This window comes from Mobula birostris, chromosome 12, assembly GCF_030028105.1.
Source record: "Mobula birostris isolate sMobBir1 chromosome 12, sMobBir1.hap1, whole genome shotgun sequence".
NCBI classification, from domain to species: domain Eukaryota; kingdom Metazoa; phylum Chordata; class Chondrichthyes; order Myliobatiformes; family Myliobatidae; genus Mobula; species Mobula birostris.
In genome coordinates this window covers 61,761,896-61,783,031 of record NC_092381.1, presented here as the reverse complement: position 1 = coordinate 61,783,031, position 21,136 = coordinate 61,761,896, and the positions used below count along the sequence as shown (strand labels likewise).

Below are 21,136 nucleotides of genomic sequence, written 5' to 3'. Positions count from 1 at the left end.
ATCCACTTTAATACTCTGTTCGTGCCTTCCCTCCAAACTCTTTGACCACTCAAGCATCAAGAAACACATCTAGAGTCATAGAGGAGAGAACAGGTCTACACTGTAATCAGGAACCCTTTGAAATTAATCCCATTTATTTTCTCTATCTTCCCAACAACTCCTCCTAGATTCCACTACTCACAAGCACTCGGGACAATTTTGCTGTTACCAAGCCACCCACCAACCACTTGTCTTTGGAATGTGAGAGAAACGGAAGCATCCAGGGGAAACCCTCATGGTCCTACCAACCTAATCTATCTTCATGCATCATGGTCCTACCAACCTAATCTATCTTCATGCACCAGTACACAAATCCTCAGTTGAAGTGTGACCAAAGAGCAAGGCCTTGTTCCTGTATGCAAACCCTTTACAATGAAGGCCACCATGTCATAGGTCTCCCTATTCCTTGCTACACCTGAATGCTTGCTTTCAGTCACTGGTGTACAAGGACACATTTCATCTTCCCCTTTTCCAATCTATCATCATTCAGCTCATCTGCCTTTCTGTTTAATCTCATATTAATCCATGCTTTATTTATCATTTTCCCAGTTACACAACTTGTCAAAGTCACAATGGAACCCCTTTCCACTCACCTCTACTCACATTCCATTCAACCCAATTTTATGTCATTTCCAAACTTGGAAACGTTACATGTATTTCCCTCAGCCAAATCAATGGCATATGTTGTGAATAGCAGGGTCCCAGTCACTGCCTGCCACCTAGAAATAGCAATGATTATTCCTACTATCTATTTCTTGTATATTAATCATTTCTCAATCCTTGATTAATATATTACCTTCAATATCACACCAACCTCTATGAGGCCTTATCAAAAGTCTATTAGAAGTCTAACTACACCACATCCACTTGCTTATCCATTCTACTTGTTATCTTCTCAAAATAAACTCCAATAGATTGGTTTAATATGATTTTCCTGTCATAATAACATGTTGACACTTTCTAATCCCATTAAAGTGCTTTGCTACTAACTTCTCTAAAATGGCTCCAGCATTTCAGTACCTCTGACATTAGTGATCTTTGCCCCCCTTCTTTTTCTTTAAGGACTGGGGTTTTGTTTGTCACCCTCCAGAACCACTTCAGAGTCTAAAGAATTTAAGGATGACCATCTGTGCATTGACTACTTGGGATGTAGATTATCAGGCTCTAGGTATTTGGTCAGCCTACAGTCCCATTAATTTCCCAGGTATTATTTCTACTCTAATACTTTTCCATCTGTTCCTCCCACTCACTGCACTCTTGGTTCACCTACATATCTGGGAGGTTAATTAGGTATTTTGCTGTGAAGGCAGAATCATACATGCCTCCTTCAAGTGGATGAAAGGAACTACCTCACTGTAATGAAGAAGAAAAAAAATGAAGACAATCTTAAAAGTAACACTAAAAGTCCACTGGAAATTGAAAATGAAAATACATCTGACTAATAATTGTACTGAATTCGTATGGCAGAAGAGCTTTCAAGATCATCCAGGCTGAGATTTTTTGTAGAGCTCCATGATAAAAGCTCTGATTGAAGGAAGCTTTCTGTAGCTGATGCCTACTTGGAAAGCACTTCTTTGTCCGTGCCCTTTGGCAGCTATACCCATAACCACACTGTGAATGGTGCTGATTGGCAGCTCTAATTTCCCATCTTCACTTGGGAACACAATAGGCTTAGAATAATAAAAAATGGAACCGATGATGAAACAATTCAGACAATAGCAGCTGGGTAATACGGAGTAATGGGAAGCAGACTGAAATAAAATCTACCACAAAAAAAGAATCAGTTTTAGCCTGCATCGGGCAGGAAGCTGTTGCAGCAGACTAGCTATCCATTATACAGACTTTGCTCTTCTCCATTGTACATCTGATATGTGTTCAAACACAGTTCAGTAAAAAGCTGGACATGCATAAATAACCCTGGACAGAAACACTGTCCATTGCGTACCCCACTACAGTTGGCAGTTTCTCATGTGTTCTAAATAAAACACCCAACCTTTCATCATATCAATCTGTCTGCAGAGTTTTTTTTTTGGAGTCTGGGAGCCTTCACTGTGTAAATCATTCCCGTTAGTGGGCCTCTGCATTATTAACTCAGAGGTACTGGAGATTAAGGAAATGTCATTTAAACTAATTCATCTATTCAATACATCTAATTAATAGAAGGTGACACTGTAACTTTATTTGAAATCTCCCATCTAACACAACAGTTTACTTCTGAAGGATTTCAGTTGTGAATAACTGAACATTAGGGAGGCAGCAATCAGAAAATGAAATATTCCCAATCTATTCTTCAATTTCTCTCTGTGCAAAAACAGCTATTTGTCCTTGAAATCATACGTTATTCATGTGAGTTAAGACAAGTGGATATGACAATAGTAATTCACTTGCTAGTAAGTTAATTTTGGAATGAGAATCAGGTTTATTATCACCGGCATGTGTCATGGAATTAGTTAACTTAGCAGCAGTAGTACAATGCAATGTATGATAATTTAGAAGTAAGGGGTTAACTCCTTAAAAACTTAAATGTTGTATCCTTCATAAGTAGAAATTTAAAAAATCAACGTGTTAGTTTGTAAATTGCTCACAGCCACTGTATTGCAAAACCTTTTAGTCTTCCTTTGTGGTTGCAAACAGAAAACAGAGACCAGGATCCTTGTGGTATATAGAAAGACTGAAACCATTGCAACTAATTGCTTTGTTGGACACCTTCTGTAACTGTGGTGGCCAATGAACATATTGGGAGGTCAATGTTGTTTAGTTTTTAGGAGTTCTCCTCATCAGTCACCTGACTGGTATTTAACTGAGAAAACCTACATAGTGTGAGGCAACCTGTCAACAGGAAAATAAGGTTTTGTGGACAGGAAATGTGTAAAAGCATTGCACGAATTCCAGTAACAAAATTGGCAGTCAGATAAAATCGCGCAAAGAGTTGAGGAAAGAACAAGGGTTAGATCAGAACATTATAAGAATGGATTCAAAAACAATTAAATACTGTACATTTCCAGCAGGAGAAAGACTGAAGGATTTACAGCAAAAATAGATCAAGGTGACTGCAGTCAACTGTAAAAATAGTTATTGAAGCAGCAGAGATGTGGTTTTTGAGGAGGATGCAAAGAATATCATGGACGAAACGAATATCTCTTGAGGATGTCATGAACAGAGCAAGCACAAAAAAGAGAAATAATGTATGAGATCACGAATAGACAACATAACTTCATTGGACATGTGATTAGGAAAGAGGAGTTAGAATGCACGGTAATTATGGGAACGATTGAAGGGAAGAAAGCAAGAGGAAGGGAAAGACAAATGATGATGGAAAAAGCAGCCAGAGAACTGGAAATGAATACCAAAGAATTGATCCACTTGACCCGAAACAGGAGTATGTGGGCCATGGCAGTCAAAGCTCAAACTGGGCACGGCACCTGAAGATGATGATGATTGAATCTCATGACCATTTCCCATTTTTAATGTTTACATACTTTCTTCACTCTGAGAATAATTCTCAAAGAGACTATACTACATAACAAATTACATTCCAAAATAGTATTGCCTTTTGCTCTACTCCTAAGCAATCACAATCTCACCTCATTTCCTTGGAGATCTCTTGCAACGGGATTTTGCGGTTAAGAGCCTGATGAGTCATGGCCAGGACAGCCATCCCCAGACACTCATTCTCTATCTCATGAAATTCAGTTTCACTGTTGGGATCTCGAACAGGTGCCAAGCCTTTAATCAAATCATACTGCCCCTAAAGTAAGAAGACAGTTATAAGCTTCAACCAAACATTGCACTTTGGCATGATTTTCATAACTACATTTTGTCCAGAGGACCATCACTCCCTGAATTAAAAAATGACTGCAGAAGCTGGAAGTCTGAAACAAAGACAGAAAGTGCTAGAAAAACTCAGCAACCTCACCACCAGGAACATGCCCCGGATCGTGACACCTTTGGACCCCGCCCCCCCCCCCCCCCATCTGGAGTGTGCCCTCTTCTCATTACCACCGTCAGGATGGAGTACAGGAGCTGAATGACTCATATTAACTGATTCTACGCAATCAGATTTCTGAATGCCCCACAAACACCACCTTGTTATTCCTTTCTTTTTGCACTTCACTTATCTTTATAATTTATAGATTTTTATGACTTTGCACTGTATGTGGTGGAGCGCTGCGGGAGGGGTGTGAGACGGGTGGCAGAGAAGGAGTGCCAGGGTGGGAGGGGTGGTGTGAGTGTAGACACACCCAGCCCTGAGACATCAGGCAAGGTCATTTGACTCCAAACAATTGGTTTATTGATCATTACAGAATGACTCTCTAGTGTTTCTAACTCTCTTCCCATTCTCAGTCCACAATAGAGACCCGTAGCAAAACCACGTTTATCATCATTCACATATGTCATGAAATTAATTTTTTTTTAGTAGCAGCAGTGCAGTATTTTACATAAAATTACTACAGTACTATGTAAAAGTCTCAGGCACCCTAGCTATATGCATGTGCACAGTACCGTCTGTGAACATAAACCTAATCTTGATTCATCCAATACTTCGGATACGCAGCCTTTGATGAAACTGGGCAAGTGAGGGATGCAAATTCATTTTCTGTAGGAGGGAAGGCGGGGCAGACATATGTAGAATAAAGGGAGTGCCAGTGTTAAGATGAATCAAAATGGCTTAATAGGGACAGTTCTTGGTTCACCATGTTTCTAGTTTCTAGGTCTATGTAATGAGTTGCTCAGGTGGGAGGACTCAAGCATGGGGTTGGGGGGATGGGGGGGGAGGCTGAAAATAAGGAGTGCTGGAAAAGCTAATCAGATCAGGGAGCATCTGTGCAAAGTGAATTAGTTAATGATTCAGATGAGGGACCCTTTGTCAGACCTGAGAAAAGGGCAGCATAAAATAGTCTTGGGCAGCTGTGCAGTGAAACCAATTCGACAGGCCAGACAATATTCTGTACAGAGAAAGGAAAAGAGAAAAGGATGGCAGTCATAAAAGATTTATTCCTACAGACAAAGAGCAAGTGTTCTGCAAAGTGATCACCCAATATGCATTTGTTTTCCCCATTTTAGTGTTAATCTTGTGACTTCCTCTAAATGTAGTAGTCTAGAACAGAAGTTGCTTCACCTGGAAGAACGCATTGATATTGATGTATTATTCTCACGTACCAAGACGCAGTGAAAAGTTTATCTTGCATACTCTTTGTACAGATCAAACAATTATACGGTGCTTTGAGTTAGAATAAGGTAAAACAATAACAATGCAGAATCAAATGTAACAGCTACCAAAGGAGTGCAGTGCAGGTAAACGATAAAGAGCAAGATCATAACAAGGTCGATTGTGAGGCCAAGAGTCCATCTAATCATACAAGAGGTCCTTTTAAGAAACTGACAGCACTGGAGCAGATGCTGTCCTTGTGCCTGGTTGTGTGTGCTTTCAGATTTTCCTATCTTCTGCCCAGTGGGAGATGGGGAAGAGAAATGTCCATGGTGGATGGGTTCTCAGATGATACTGGCTGCATTACTGAGGGCAGCAAGAAAAATAGACAGAGTCCATGTTGGGAGACTGGTCGCTGTGACGTGCTGAACTCCGGCCACAAATCTTTGCCATTTCTTGCAGTCGCGTGCAGATATTATGCATCCAGACAGAATGTTTTCTGTGATAAAAATTGCTAAGGATTGAGGGAGAAATGTCTGAGGAATTAGAGGCATTTGCGTCCCTATATGTTGGTAAAAGAAATGGTAACAGGACAGATATTGCACCTCCTTCATGCAATTGCAAGGGAAAATACCATAGGATAATGGAGCAGGAGTCAAGGACAGGAGAGCAGACCAGGGAATCATAAAGTGAATCTACGGAATGCAAAAAGGGAAGAAGGGGCAATACGAGTCTAGAGCTCGAATCTTGTTTGAGCTAGTGGAAATGATCATGAATAATCAGCGACTTGGACAATTCATGATTCTTTCAATGAATCATGACGATAACTGCTAATACACTCAGTGGCCATTTTATTAGGTTCACCTGTATACCTCCCTGTAAATATAAATACCTAATTAGCCAATTATGTGGCAGCAACTCAACGCATAAAAGCACGTAGGTGTAGTCAAGAGGTTCCGTCATTTTTCAGACCAAACATTAGAATTGGGAATGCATATAATCTAACTGACTTTGACCATGTAATGATTGCTGGTGCCAGACAGGGTGATTTGAGTATCTCAGAAACTGCTGATCTTTTGAGATTTTCACACACACCAGTCTCTGGAGTTTACAGAGAATGTTACAAAAAAAAAAAAAAAAAAAACAGGAAACATCCAGTGAGTGGCAGTTCTGTCAACAAAAGCACCTTGTTAATGAGAAAGGTCAAAGGAAAACAGTCAGACTGTCTCAAGCTGGCAGGAAGGTGATTCAAATAGCCATACAACAGTGGTGTGCATAAGAGCGTCTCTGAATGCACAATGCGTTGAACCTTGAAATGGATGGGCTACAGCAACAGAAGACCATGAACATACACTCAGTGGCACCTTCAGTAGGTACAGAAGGGACTGAATAAAATGGCCACTGAGGGCAAGTAGCCACAGTGTACCAGATGAATAAGTCAGACTGGTAGTCACTTCAATGTGCATGCACAATTCAGGGTATTGTGTAATGATCTATGTTCAACCATATGAGGAATTATTAATGCCCACAAGGATTGTTGAAGTATTTGATTCAGCAACAAATTAAAATATGGTCTTTGTAGGTTAGGAACTTCCTGGTTTTGATAATTCTCAAACTCAAGATCATTAAACAAAACTCATACCTGAGCAAATAGATATTCCAAGGAATTTGCATCCAAGAGAGGAGTTCCATTTTCCATATTTTGGGGGTCACTATTATTCTTCAGCTTTCGAGCAGGAGTATGTCTCCAGACAGGTTGCTCATTTTCATTGGATCCATGCCAGTTGCCAAAGAAGAACCTGAAGAAATATGACATAGTTGGTTCTGGAAATCAATCAACGTACAATAATGACACACAGAATAGATGCTATGGACACACAGAGAGCAGCAGCACAGGTTTCGATGTGCAGCAGATTGCACCATGGCCTGTTTGTACCCATTGTATTTTCCAAGTTCCCACCAGTGATCTGCCTTGTTTATGGCATCAATGGAAAAACCTCAACCGAAGTCCAGCATTGCCTTTATCATCTTTTTTTTCACATTTAAGTATCAACAGGTGTCAATCAACAATCTTCACCTTATCCTAACTGAGGCATCAGGAGACCTCAGAGGCCTTTATCTAAAGTCTATTGCTTACATCATTACACAAGGCTTAGAAAGGAAATACTGAGTCAATGACTTTTCAAAATACCATGAACAACTGAATCATTGTGGTTAAGTGTGCCAGCCAATGATTTTCAGCTCGTACGAGTTATCAGGACATACGGGATGTTGGAAAGCTCCAATTATAAGACATGCAAGAACTGTTTGCATGCACTTTACAGCATACAGATAATAATTAGGAAGCTGGAAAAGCTGTACAGCTAAAGTAGTTTGCACAACCAACCAGACCAGGAACAACTAACTCAATTAAAAATGAGCATTTAACTTACTGTTATCCTTATCTCAATGAACACTGCCCCAACGGTTAGAGCACTTACCAAGAGGATCTCAAAGTCTAATGAACTTTAATAAATGTAATTAAACACAGAGAGAAAATTCAGCTTCACTTGATGTGACATTTGCCCAAGCTGACACAGCAACAACCATCTAAAACCTGGGCTTTCCGGATAAGAAGACATAGCCACAAAGGACTGTGTCAAATTGTTGTTTACATTCTGGACTTAAAAATCCACTGTACATTGCATATATCTGTATATAGCAATGGCAAACAACTAAATTGACAGACTACTACTACGTCAACTCAGGCCTAGGGGGCCGGCATCGGGCACGATGACGGACTTTCCACTTCTCCCTCTCCCTCATCAGTGTTCAGTTGATCTATACTAGTCGCGCTGCTGTCTTCTAGGAGCATGTTGACCATAGTCTTGGGAGGGCGCCCAGGGTTCATTCTCCCATGCTTGGGCTCCCATATGATGACTAGGCTGGCAGGTAGCTTGGGGTGGTGTAGACAGTGCCCCGCTAGTTGCAGTCTTCTCGCCTCGATTTTAGTGGTGAGCATCGGTAGGTTGTTATAGAGCTCAACGTTTGTCATGTGCTGTTGCCAACTCACGTCAAGAGCCATCCGCAGCATTCCTGTATAGCAACCATCTACAGACTTTCGCATCATCTTGGTAAGTATCCACGTCTTGCATCCGTACATGAGAATGGACTCTATGACTGCTATGAAAATTAATGGAAAGCAGCAGCAAAACCAGGATAAAACAAATGTCAAGTGTTAAATATTAAAGCCAATATCTGTAAAAAGCTAAAGCATAATTTTTTAAACACAAATCCTTACACGTTGATAAAAAGAAGTTTTTCTGAAATATCGTAACTAGCATTTTCTCTTTGCAGCTACTGATTCAGACATTTTAGATCTACATTTTTCACTTTAAAATAAGCCTGTTGTTGTGTCGCAATAGCTTTCAACCCTACTGGAGTAAACAGACCATCAAAGCAATGAACTGTTAGGTACGTCAGTGCACGAGTCACTTTGATGCCTGGCAAATCAGCCACAACACCACCAGATTGTGTAGCCCCTAGCCCATCATCTTTCCTGCTGAGCTGCCAGCTCCATATCACTTGAGCTATGTCCTTGAGTCAACGAGAAGGGCAGGAACCTCTGATACGCTCACCTCATGTCTCTTCCCTCTATTACATTAAAACAAAATTGGCGAAGGTCTAGGAGAAGGCTGCTTGCATGCATAAGTAACACATGATAAATATGGAATAGAATGTTGAAAACATTCACTGCTTTAAATTAGATACATAAATTATCAACCAACCTTAACTTTATGAAAGCAGCAATGTGCAAACCTTAAAACATAACTGATGCAAAGTATGTGTGCATAGTGCTCAAAAATTTCAGGTGAATTTCACATCCCGTTTATTCTAAAACAATGGCATTTCATAAATTATAAAAATTTATTTGCCCTGTGCTTAACACATTTTAATAGTTAACCATTTTACTTTTCTTTACAATGCTAAATGAAGATTCTACCAAACAGCAGCACCAGCTGATGCATTTGTTATTCTCATCACTGAGGTGAAGTCTTCCGTTTTTTAAAATTACCTGCTGTGGGGGGCAGGTGTAACTTTGTTCAGAATAGTCAATTTTGTTTTATTGAGCTCCATCAACCACAAAACAGCATCCTTGGCCAGAAACACAGAAAGCAACTACCCATTTTCAGGAACTTACACAGGCCAGCACATACTGAGCTACTTTGTAATAGCAGTTCTTTAACACACACCAAAACAAATATATATGCAGTGGCCACTTCATGAGGTGCAGCAGTGGATTTCTGTGCTGCTGTAGCCCATCCACTTCAAGGTTCGATGTTTTATGCATTTAGAGATGCTCTTCTGCACACCACTGTTGTAACACATGGCTATTTGAGGTACTGTCACCTTCCCGTCAGCTTGAACCAATCTGGCCATTCAACCCTGACCTCTCTCGTTAACAGGGTGTTTTTACCCACAGAACTAGTGCTCACTGGATGTGTTTTGGGTTTTTCACACCATTCTCTGTAAACTCTGAGACTGTAGTGTGAAAAATCCCAGGAGATCAGCAGTCTGTGAGATACTCCAACCACCCTGCCTGGTATCAACAATCATTCCACAGCCAAAGTCAATTAGATCACATTCCTTCCCCATTCTGTTTGTTTTGAACAACAACTGAACCATTTGACCATGCCTGCATGCTTTTATGTAGTGAGTTGCCTACACATGACTGGCTGATCAGATATTTGCATTAATGGCCTGTATATGTGCACCTAATAAAGGTCACTGAATACATCAGCAACTTTCTACACAGCGTCCCTCTTATTTTTTCTGAGCTCTGAGATAGAATATTAGAGTTCCTTGGTATTTAAGAGGACATTCTTCACTATATCAGCATGTGGCTGAATTGCAAAAGGCAATGCAGGATGACAATCAAATTCAAGGCCTTCTTAAGGCACATGACTCAAATCCACTGCAGGCAATAATGTTCCTTGTTGAGCATCTGGAGGATTTCAAAATGGGCTTTTAATGCTTTAGAACATAGAACAGTACAGCACATTACAGGTCCTTTGGCCCAGAAGGTCTGCTAACTCTTTATTATCATATTAAATGTTCAAGTTCTGCAGTCAAAAACAGTGAACAAAAGTTTAAAAAAAAGCCAACAATGAAAACACACTCTGAGATGTGGAAACAGCAGTTTGAACTTCTTTATTCAATACTTCCTAGTATTCAATCTTCATAACACTTAAACCAGACAGTAAACAAGAGATTCTTGATGACAGTGCCACAATAAAACAAAAGGAACAGCAATATAACACCAAGCTCAGAATATACCCTCTACCTAGAGCACAGTTAAAGACCTCTAGAGTTAATTACTATAATTTAAGCTAAAGCAAGAGATTTACCATTACAATATTTTTAGAGATTTCTAGCTCTAAAATTGTTTGAAAAATTTATTAAAGGGTCCAAATGTCAAAATCTAGAAATAAGTTAAGTGGTATATTTTTCTTTTAATGCATAAATATCAGCAACTGATAAGCACTTAATCTGTAGATGATAACTCACCCTATGCATACAGAAAAGATCGAACTGCTTGCTCAACGTAGATCCTAAACAAAAGAAATTCTGCAGATGCTGGAAATCTTCAGCATCATGCGCAAAATGCTGGAGGAACTCATCAAGTCAAGCAGCATCTAGGCAGATGAGTAAACAGTTGGTGTTTCAGGTCAAGACCCTTCAGGAGGTCTGGAAAGAAAGGGGGCAGAGGCCAGTATAAGAAGGGGTGGGCTGGAAAAACTACAAGTTGTCATTTAATAGGTGTAACCAGGTGAAGGGCATGGTGGGTGGGTGGGGGGGGGGGAGATGAAGTAAGAAGCTGGGACACGCTTCTTAGGGAAGGAGGTGTAGGCAACAGTGGAAGGAGATGGACAGTTGAAAAGAAGAGAACGTGTGAGAGGAGAACTAGAATGGGGAAAGGAAAAAGAGAGAAGAAACAGAAGTTAGTATAAACATTGATTTCTCTACCAGGTTAGAGGCTACAAATAGAAAATGAGATGTTGTTCCTCCAACACAAGTATGGTCTGAAAGTGGCAGCAAAGGAGGCCATGACAGACATATTGGGATGGGAATGGGAAGTCAGATTGAACTGGGCAACCAGTGAGAGATTCTACAACCTGCTGGTGAAATGTTGCCTCACCTGGAAGAACTGAATGGAGGTGAAGGATGAGGTGGAGAGGCACGTGTAGCACTTGTCATGCTTGCAGGGATAAGTGCCATGAAGGAGATTTGTAGGGAAGGATGAAGACTTTCGGCCCTAAACTCCTCTCCAGCGATGCTGCCTGACTTGCTAAGTTTCTCTTGCAGTTTGCACATGCTGATCAATGTAGATCATGCACATTCTCCCCAAATACAGGACTGTTATTAATCAGCATGCAATCTGCCAAAAGCTCTCTTTAAAAGCCTATTTGAAGTGCTACTTTCAAGAAATTTTTCCTAGATCCCTCTGTTCTACAGCATTCCTCAGTACTCTACAGTGTAAGCCCTCCCAAAGTGCAATATCCCATACCAGACTGCGTTAAATTCCATTTGCCATTTACTACCCAATTTTTCCAGCAAGCTTTGAAAGCCTTCCCCTTGCTGTCTACTACACCCTGAATCTTGGTGTCATCCACAAATTTGCTGATCTAGTTTTCCATGTTGTCAAGGTCATTGATGTAGATGACAAACCACAATGGACCCAGCACTGATTCCTGTGGCACACTGCTATTCACAAGCCTCTAGTCAAAGAGCCAACCATCTACTACTAGTCTCTGGCTTCACCCACTATGCCAATGTTGAATCCAAGTTATAACCTCATCCTGAATGCCATGCAACTGAATCTTCTTGATCAGCCTCCCAGTGAGACTTTGTAAAGGGTATTGCTAAAGTTCATGCAGACAACAACCACTGCCTTGCCTTCATCAACTTTCCTGGTAACCTCCTTGAAGAACTTGAAAGATTGGTTAGACAAGACCTGCCATCCACAAAGCCATGTTGACTATCGCTAATCAGGCCCTGTCAATTATAGTAGATTCTGGTTAACTGGACCATCAGCTAATCAGGGCAGCCGCTTATTTGGTATGACTCTTGAAGAACAAAAACTAATTTAGAAAATAGCCAGGATTACCTTAGCATATTTGGGACACTATGCTACTTATTTGGAATAGGAGACTAAAAGTTGCCGAATGGTTTCTAGCTAGTGTCAGTCACATGCACCCATGTAGCAGAGACTAAACTATTCCTCTTTGTGTTCAAAAAGCTGTGATTTTGTTACTGTTAGTTGGTGAGTAATAAGCAGTAAGAATTCAGAACTGTTTTGCTCAGGACAGTTTCAAACATTCAGGCTTGGAAAAGCCAAAAATGGTCACGAGTGAGAATGAAATTATTTCAATTTACAAGTTAGGAACTGAAAAATTTGAAGAGATCAACAATCACCTTCAATGTTACAATGAAGATGAAGATTTGGAAGATACATTCATCTAAATTGTCTGCACTGGGGTGTCTCCACTGATTTTGTTCGTTTACAGTCAATCAAAAATAATATTGTAGCATACACTGCATGTCAATAACTACTACGAAATAATAGTTTTATGGTATTATAGCAATATTGGTAATGTTCTAATTTGTTCATAAATTGTTACTCAGTTAAATGGCAGTTTCCCTTTTTCATATCTTTTTAACTATTTTCATGAAATTTTGGCTAACTGGGTCAAAATGTACTGATCCTGATGTGTCCCAATCAACTGGAATCCACTGTACTTATGTATCCTATTACTGTATTAGAATACCTTCCATTAATTGACCCACTACTGACATCAGACTCATCTGTCTATAATTTTCCAGTTTATTCTTAAGAGCCTTTCTTGTACAACAGAACAACATTATCTGTCCTCCAGCACCTGTCTGTCACTAAGGACATTTTAAATACCTCTGTAATTTCTCCATTAGCCTCCCACATGGTCTGAGGGGGCACTTTGCCAGGCCTTGTGGAATTATCCATTCTAATTTGCCTTCAGACAACAAATACCTCCTCCTCTGTAATCTCTATACAGTTTGTGGCCTCACTCCCATAGACTCTGTATCCGTTCTCAAGTTAATACCGATACAAAAAATCCGTTTAAGATCTCATGCTAAAAAAATCCATTTAAAATCTCAAGTACAAGAATTCTTGTCTGATCATATCGGACGGCCACGGTTTTTCTCCCTGCAGTTTATCACATACCAGGCATTCTCCCTCATACTCAATTTGTGCCATATTCCCATGGGGATATGCAGTACGACAATTCATTTGTAGCCAAGAGCTGTATTATCAGAAGAAGTCAGCCACAATCTGGCGCTCCGCGGCATGGAGGTCTCTGCGACTGAAATCAACTACTGAAAGCTCAGATTAGTTGTACAGTCACAGCATCTGTAGGAGAAATTAATCTGGAACCATATTAGTTCTCAGGAACGAGATCCGTAAAGAAATCTGCCACACACATTACTCACAGCAGTGCTGTACTGGGATCTTCATGCAAACCCCTGTCCCCTTTAGGGTTGGGTGCTGCTATGCCAGGGACCAGGCAGTAATCTCACAATCTCACAGCACAGTGTAGAGAAGCTGCCTGTGAGGCTATGGTACTGCAGCAAGACCAAGGCCAGTAGTACCTGTTCAATGCATTAACTGACCATCCAAATGCGATAGTCTGTTGTCACCACTTGTTGCATGTGTGGATGTTGCTGTCTTCCCTCTCGTATTATCTGCACAACTCTCCCCAATTTGGAAATTTCTTCAAAGGAGCTTGTTGCCACAGGGAAATCTCTGGGTTAGTACAATCATCGATGTTGTGGAGAAAAAGTCAGGGAGAGGTTTGTGTACTCTGCCGCAACAGACACAAGTGCTGGAGGAACGCAGAAAGTCAGGCAGCACCTATGGAGGGGAATATCTGTCGAAGTTTTGGGCCAGGACCCTTTAAAGGAAGGGGGTAGAAGTGAGAATAAGGAGGTGGAGGAAGGGGAAGGAATATAAGTTGGCAGGTGATAGGTGAAACCAGGTGAGGGGGATGTTGGGTGGAAGTGGGAGGGTGGAGTAAGAAGCTGTAAGATGATAGGTGGAAGAGGTAAAAGGCTGAAGAAGAAGCAATCTGATAGGTGAGAATAGTAAACCATGGGAGAAAAGGAAGGAGAAGAGGCTCTAGAGGCATGGGATAGGCAGGTGAAGAAAAGATGAAAGAGGGGAGCCAGAAAGGGGAATGGCAAAATGGAGAAGGGGAGGGGTGAGAAACTACTGGAAGTTAGAGAAATCACTGTTCATGACATTAGTTTGGGGGCTACCTAGCTGGAACATGAAGTGTTGCGCTTCCAACCTGACGGTGACTATAGAGGTGATCATGGACCAACATGTTGGAATGGGAATGGCAAATCAAATTCTGTCTGACCTCGAACCTGATAGCATGAATATCGACTTCTCTAACACCTGGTAAGTTCTCCCCCAATCCTTTCTTTCTTTTTCCATTTCCCATTCTGGCTCCCTTCTTAGCCCTTCTCCTCAACTACCGATCACCCCCATCTGGTGCCCTGCCCCTTCCCTTTCTCTCATGGTCCACTGCCCTCTCCAATAAGATTCCTCCTTTATCAGCCCCTTACCTCTTCACCTATCATCTCCCAGCTTCTGACTTCATCCCACTTCCCCCACCCACCCACCTTCCCCCTCACCAGATTTCATCTGTAATCTGCCAGTTTGGACTCCTTCCACTCCCCCACCTTCTTATTCTGGCTTCTTCCCCCTTCCTTCCCAGGCCTGATAAAGGGTATCGGCCCAAAGCATTGACTACTTATCCCTCTCCAGTCGTGCTAAGCTCCTCCAGCATTTTGTGTGTTCTGCTCTGGATTTCCAACATCTGCAGAATTTCTTGTATTCGTGTATTCTGCACTTCATGAATGATTTCATTACGTTGTGAAAGAGAGGTGGGCATCCTTCCTGTTAAAGATGCAAATCAGTCATGACATGTTAAGAGAAAGAGAGCTGGCTGGAACACAATCCCAAAGTGGAACTATTAGGGGCACATTCTTAATGCTTTCCCTTGCATCTTTCTGCTATAACACGGTAGGGGCGCCATGACAGCACAGCAGTTAGCTTGGAATGTTCCGGAGTTTTGAGTTCAATTCTGGTGCCATTCTGTAAGGAGTCTGTACATCCTCCCGGTGGAATGCGTGGGGTTTCTCCGGGTGCTCTGGTTTCCTCACGCAGTCCAAAGACTGCAGGTTAATTGGTCATTGTAAATTATCCCGTGATTAGGTTAGGGTTAAGCAGGGTTGGTGGGGATTGCTGGGGCAGCGTGGCTCAAAGGGTCAGAAGGGCCTACTCCCCATTGTACCACCTAAATAAATAAATACATACACACATTGTTGCCTATTTCCTGCTTTGGTGCATGCACCCTCTCCAATGTAATGTCATTTGTGATCCACCTCTGTAACTAAGTACATTTTGGAGCTTTAAGGGTCTTCAAATGTCCTGAACTATAGGTGGTAACATTACAAATTCTTAAGAGCTGCTAATGTTGATTCTCCCTCAGTTAGCTTTTCTGCCAAATGCCAGTTAATTTTTCCCAGCCATGGTGCAGACCAAACAAACCAGCCACACACTGACCAAAACCAAGTCGTTTGCACAAAACTTAAATTTGCCAAAGTTTTCTAGAGCAGAAGTTACTGAGTGTAAAATTCTCCCTTTTTCACTTTCAAGTTCCTTCTTATTGCTGAATGCAGAAAAACTTTGGCAGAAATCTGAAATACTAATCACACTTAAATTTATGTCATCTGTGGATTATGTGCAAAATGCCTTCCTTGAGCAATTTAGTTCATGCCATCATGGATATAAAATGCAATCGTCTTACTTCACATCAGGAGAAGAGCCAGAATTAGATTTATTATCACTGATTTATACAATGTGAAAATTGTTGCTCTGTGGCACCAATACAGTGCAAAGATATAAAATTACTAAAATTTACAAAATACAAAGTGAAAAAAAAGAGGTGATGTCCATGGGCCATTCAGAAAATTGTTGGCAGAAGAGAAGAAACAGTTTCTGATTCACTGAGTGACAGTCTTCAGGCTCCTCTACCTCCTCCCTGATCAGAGTAACAAAAGACGTGCCCTGGATGGCGAGGGTGATTAGAGGTGGATGCTGCCTTCTTGATTAGATTAGATTATGAGGACACGCAGTCCTCATTTATTGTCATTTAGTAATGCATGCATTAAATGATACAATATTCCTCCGGTGTGATATCACAGAATCACAGGACAGACCAAGACTGAAAAACTAACAAAAACCACATAATTATAACATATAACAACAGGAATTCTGCAGATGCTGGAAATTCAAGCAACACACATCAAAGTTGCTGGTGAACGCAGCAGGCCAGGCAGCATCTGTAGGAAGAGGTGCAGTCGACGTTTCAGGCCGAGACCCTTCGTCAGGACTAACGAAGTTTTTCTGCATTCAGCAATAAGAAGGAACTTGAAAGTGAAAAAGGGGGAATTTTACACTCAGTAACTTCTGCTCTAGAAAACTTTGGCAAATTTAAGTTTTGTGCAAACGACTTGGTTTTGGTCAGTGTGTGGCTGGTTTGTTTGGTCTGCACCACAGCTGGGAAGTTAGTTCTGACGAAGGGTCTCGGCCTGAAATGTCGACTACACCTCTTCCTACAGATGCTGCCTGGCCTGCTGCGTTCACCAGCAACTTTGATGTGTGTTAATATAACATATAGTTACAACAGTGCAACAATACCATAACTTGATGAAGAACAGGCCATGGCACAGTAAAAAATTTCAAAGTCTCTTCAAAGTCCCACATCTCACACAGACAGGAGAAGGAAGGAAACTCCCTGCCATGCCTGACCACAGTCCGACTCTGAGTCGTCCGAAAACTTCAAGCTCCAGTTAGCCCTCTGACACCGAGTACCGAGCACCATCTCTGCCGAATGCTTTGACCTCAGCCTCGGCCGCCAGCAGCAGGCAAAGCTGGGGATTTTGGGGCCTTCCCTCCGGAGATTCTCGATCGCACAGTAGCAGCGGCAGTGAAACGGGCATTTCAGAAATTTCTCCAGATGTTCCTCTGAGCCTTCTCACATCTGTCTCCATCAAATCAGAATTGTGCACGGCATCCTACTTACAAATACGATATCATTTCACCGGAGAGCTGCGCGCGCTGCGTCATGCACTGCCTCTTCAAAATTCCTTGAGGATGGTTGGGTTGTGCCTTTGATGGAAATGGTTGAGTCTAAAATCCTCTGTACTCTCTTGCATTGCAGCCTCCACACCAGGCTGTGATAAAAATCAGTAAGAATGCTCCCCACCATACCTTCAGAAAACTCTGCAAGAGCCTTTAGTGGCAGAGAGCTGTATGGTCAATGGAATACTTTTGCAGAAGTTACTGTTACATAAAGGAAACACAGCAATTTGCATGGAGCAACTTTCTATCAGCAGCAACACAAAAACAACCAGAAATGAAGAGCTTCAGTCACAAATTCACAGCCTGATCAAATATGAGGTTATTGCAGAAGGCCTCAGGAACAACATCCTCAAGACCAGAGAGAACTCCGACAGTGTTCTAGTATAGGGGGATCTCCCTGGTCTCTGCCAGAGTGCGAGTTGTCACCAAGGTTCTTCTCAGCACATTCCCCTCTGCGGTTGAAGAGCTGCTCCTCAAATCACAGTCTAGCTTCCTTTCATCCAGAGTTCCAGTGAACATGATGGTGATTGGGAAACAGAACCAAGGAGAACAAGATGAAGAAGAAAACAACAACCAAGTAAATTTGGGGATTAATTATAGCCAAGGCACCATGGAAAATGCCACTGGTCTTCTTTCAAATAGCGCTACATGATTTTCCCAACCTCCTGAGGGAGTCCTTACACATTGATAAAGATTTGAAACAATACTTCCATAGCATGAGGTAGGAAATAAGGCAATGCTGGTGTTTATATTACTCCAGACTAAATTTTCTGCAACTCAGGTTAACAATGCATAAGCACTGCATTTAGCCATTTTGTTTGACCTCTTACTGACAGTTCGACTCACTACCAATGCATTTATTATTGGAACAGATGCTACATTTTGGAAAGTGCATAGAAGAATCAAGCTGCTGCTTTGCAAAGGCAGCAAAGGAAAACCACTGAATCTTTCAAACCAATTGTTCAGGTAGACCTCAAAACAGGCCTTGTATGTCACAGGCTTGTTCCCAAAGTTTGCTACTTATCAATGAGCTCAGGTGAAAGCAATGGTTGCCAAGAAAATAATTTAATTTGCTGCTGGAGAGCGGGGAGATGGGGGCATGGCACAGAAAGACACAACTCATTAAAGCTTTAGTTGGTATCCTGAGCTGTTATAAGTGTAATTATAAGTGAAATGTTTGAAATGGAAATTTCCACCAAAAGTAATCTCAATTTCTCAACTATATTGAAAGGAACCACTTTGCACCTTAAAGCAAGCCGGTGATTAACCCAGGGACTCTTATCAGAACTTCAGCACTCCTGATGGATCAAGGGAAAAGGCTTGACCTTAAATTATGATTAAACTACCTTTAGTTAAAGCAAATACAATGGAACTGCAAAGTACTAAAAAAGATCAGAGAACACATTGCTGTACTTTGTTCACAAAACAAACACTGGTCATTGCACAAGATGCATGAAATAGTTTAACTGCAGAAACGCAGCAGGGAATTTGCAAAAAATCTGATAACTGATGATGGTAGGACAGTGGATACTGTCTACAGTAAAGCACTCAACAAAATCCCCTGGTAGGCTGATCCAGAAGATTAAGACAAATGGGATCCACAGAGATTTGGTAGATTAGATTCAAAATTGGTTTGTCCACAGAACATAAGAGTAGGGGTGAAGGAATGCTAATGTCACTGAAGGCATCAGACCAATGGATGAAAATGGAGGTGGGCAGGTTTGTAAATTTGCAAATGAAAAGAAAGTTGGCAAAGTTGGGGGAAGTGAGAAATGCTGTCAGAGGATACAGCAGACTTGGAAAAGTAGGCACACGGAACCTAATCCACACGAGTGAGAGTGTTACACTTTGGGAGGTTAAATGCAAGAGGAAAGTATACAATAAATAGCAGGTTCCATGGAAGCAACACAAGTAGGCAGAGTAGTAAAGAAGGCAAACGGCATACTTGTCTTTATCAGTCAGGATGCTAAGCAGAAAAGTAGGGCAGTCACGTTGCAGCTCTATAAAACTTTGATTAGGCCACATTTGAAGTCACCGTGCAGGATGAGGAGGCTTTCCAGACGGTGGAGAAGTAGTTCACCAGGATTTGCCTGGATTGCCAACAAAAGAGTTTCATTTGCTCTGTTGAGCTAGCAGACAGGATGTGGCGCAAACACACAGAAGTCACCGAAGTTTCAGTTGGTGTGCTGAAATTACAGATGAACCAGTAAATTAAATGCTTGAAATGGTAGTTTCTACCATTAGTAATAAACTTGCATTCTCTGTCATGGTTTGGAGGCCGAAAGGCAATCTGCTAGAAGTATATATAAAAAAAATTACAAGATGTACAGATAGGGATTTTTTTTTCCACACACAGCGGTAGCTGGCTGGTGCATGCTCACTGGAGAGGTGAAGGAAGCAGATACAAGAACAACATTTAAGAGACTTTTATACAGCCAAGTGAATGTGCAGGGGATGGAGGGAGTTTGACCAGATGCAGGCAGATCGCAATAATTTAAAAGGCACCGCGGTCAGCATAGACATTGTGGGCCAAAAGGCCTGTTCTTACAAAAGAACAGTGCAAACAACAGAAATAATATGTCTGTAATGGTTAACATCAAGAGGCAGAGGACAAAGGACATAGGCAGTGGCCTGGACTTGCTTCTCCAGACTATGTAAACAGTGAAGCTGGCAGCGCCAGGTGCATTGGTAGGCCTATCCCACTGGAGCTCTGCCAGTTGTGGTTTGGTTTCCTAGGGATGAGAAAAAGCACCAAATATGATTGGTCACTGAAACACACAACTGTGAAAATGTGCTCCCAGTTGTTGGAATGGATTGCTTAGATTTGGTGACGCAAACTGACTTTGGCTGCACTTCTGCTTGTTAATGTCCAGTTCGCAGACACCTTTGCACCAAATATTCAATAGTTTCTGCTCCTGGAATTATTCCTGATACCAAGTTTTATCCCAAAGCATTCCCTCAGACACCGATCCCTCAAAAATTCAAAACGATGAGGAAATACCCAGAAGTAACTCAGTTCTACAAGAGTGTAGCTTACACCAGGGAACTGTAATGTAAGCAGGGATAGTTGCAGGAATTTCAATTTGTTGACTTTTGGAGGAAAGCAAGTGTTACGAGGTTGAATGCCCACATATTTATAACTGGTTTCTCTTCTTTCCACACTCTCCCAGTAAATATTGTAAATGTAGCTGAACAGTATCAGAACATGCTCACCTACACTTTGAATATCACTAAAATGTTAATTGGAACCTAAAGCAATCATGTACTCTTCCTATGCTCTCTTTATACAATTCGTTTAATTCATTCAATACTCAGACCATTAAATAACAGTAGGTTATCTAATATAACCTAAGAGAGAGAGATAAATTGTGGCTAACTACACAGACTAACCAAAAAGTCGTGGCATCTTAGCAAAAATTGGTGCAACTCCTCTAAGTTGCTCTATTACTGTTCAGGTATCTTTCCATAAACAAGAGATGAATAGACATTCGATTGGCATGGAGAACACAAGGCAGGTAAAACTTTGTGCAACTTTAATGGCCACGTGTGCTATTGCTTTCACTAGCCTTTAATCATTTCTACAGCTGCTTATTATTTATATGACTTGGATTTCTGAGTTTCCTCTCTTGGTCACTCTGGACTCCAAATATGTTTCTCTGCATGATGACCAACAGGTTTCCATGTCAAATTCAGTTTAGCCACAATTCAAGTTTTTTCTT

At 41.3% G+C, this 21,136-nt stretch overlaps 1 protein-coding gene across 3 annotated transcripts in view; it reads right to left on the bottom strand.

The window, feature by feature from the left end:
- The window catches only part of jak1 (Janus kinase 1), a 135,245-nt gene that overhangs the window by 59,709 nt on the left and 54,400 nt on the right, over positions 1 to 21,136 (bottom strand). For all 3 annotated transcript variants that reach the window (XM_072273884.1, XM_072273883.1, XM_072273882.1), the window contains exons 4-5: positions 6,831 to 6,987; positions 3,624 to 3,787 (exon numbers count right to left, since the gene is read on the bottom strand). In XM_072273884.1, coding sequence (XP_072129985.1) covers positions 3,624 to 3,787; positions 6,831 to 6,987 — 321 coding nt within the window. The remainder of the gene's footprint in view (positions 1 to 3,623; positions 3,788 to 6,830; positions 6,988 to 21,136) is intronic.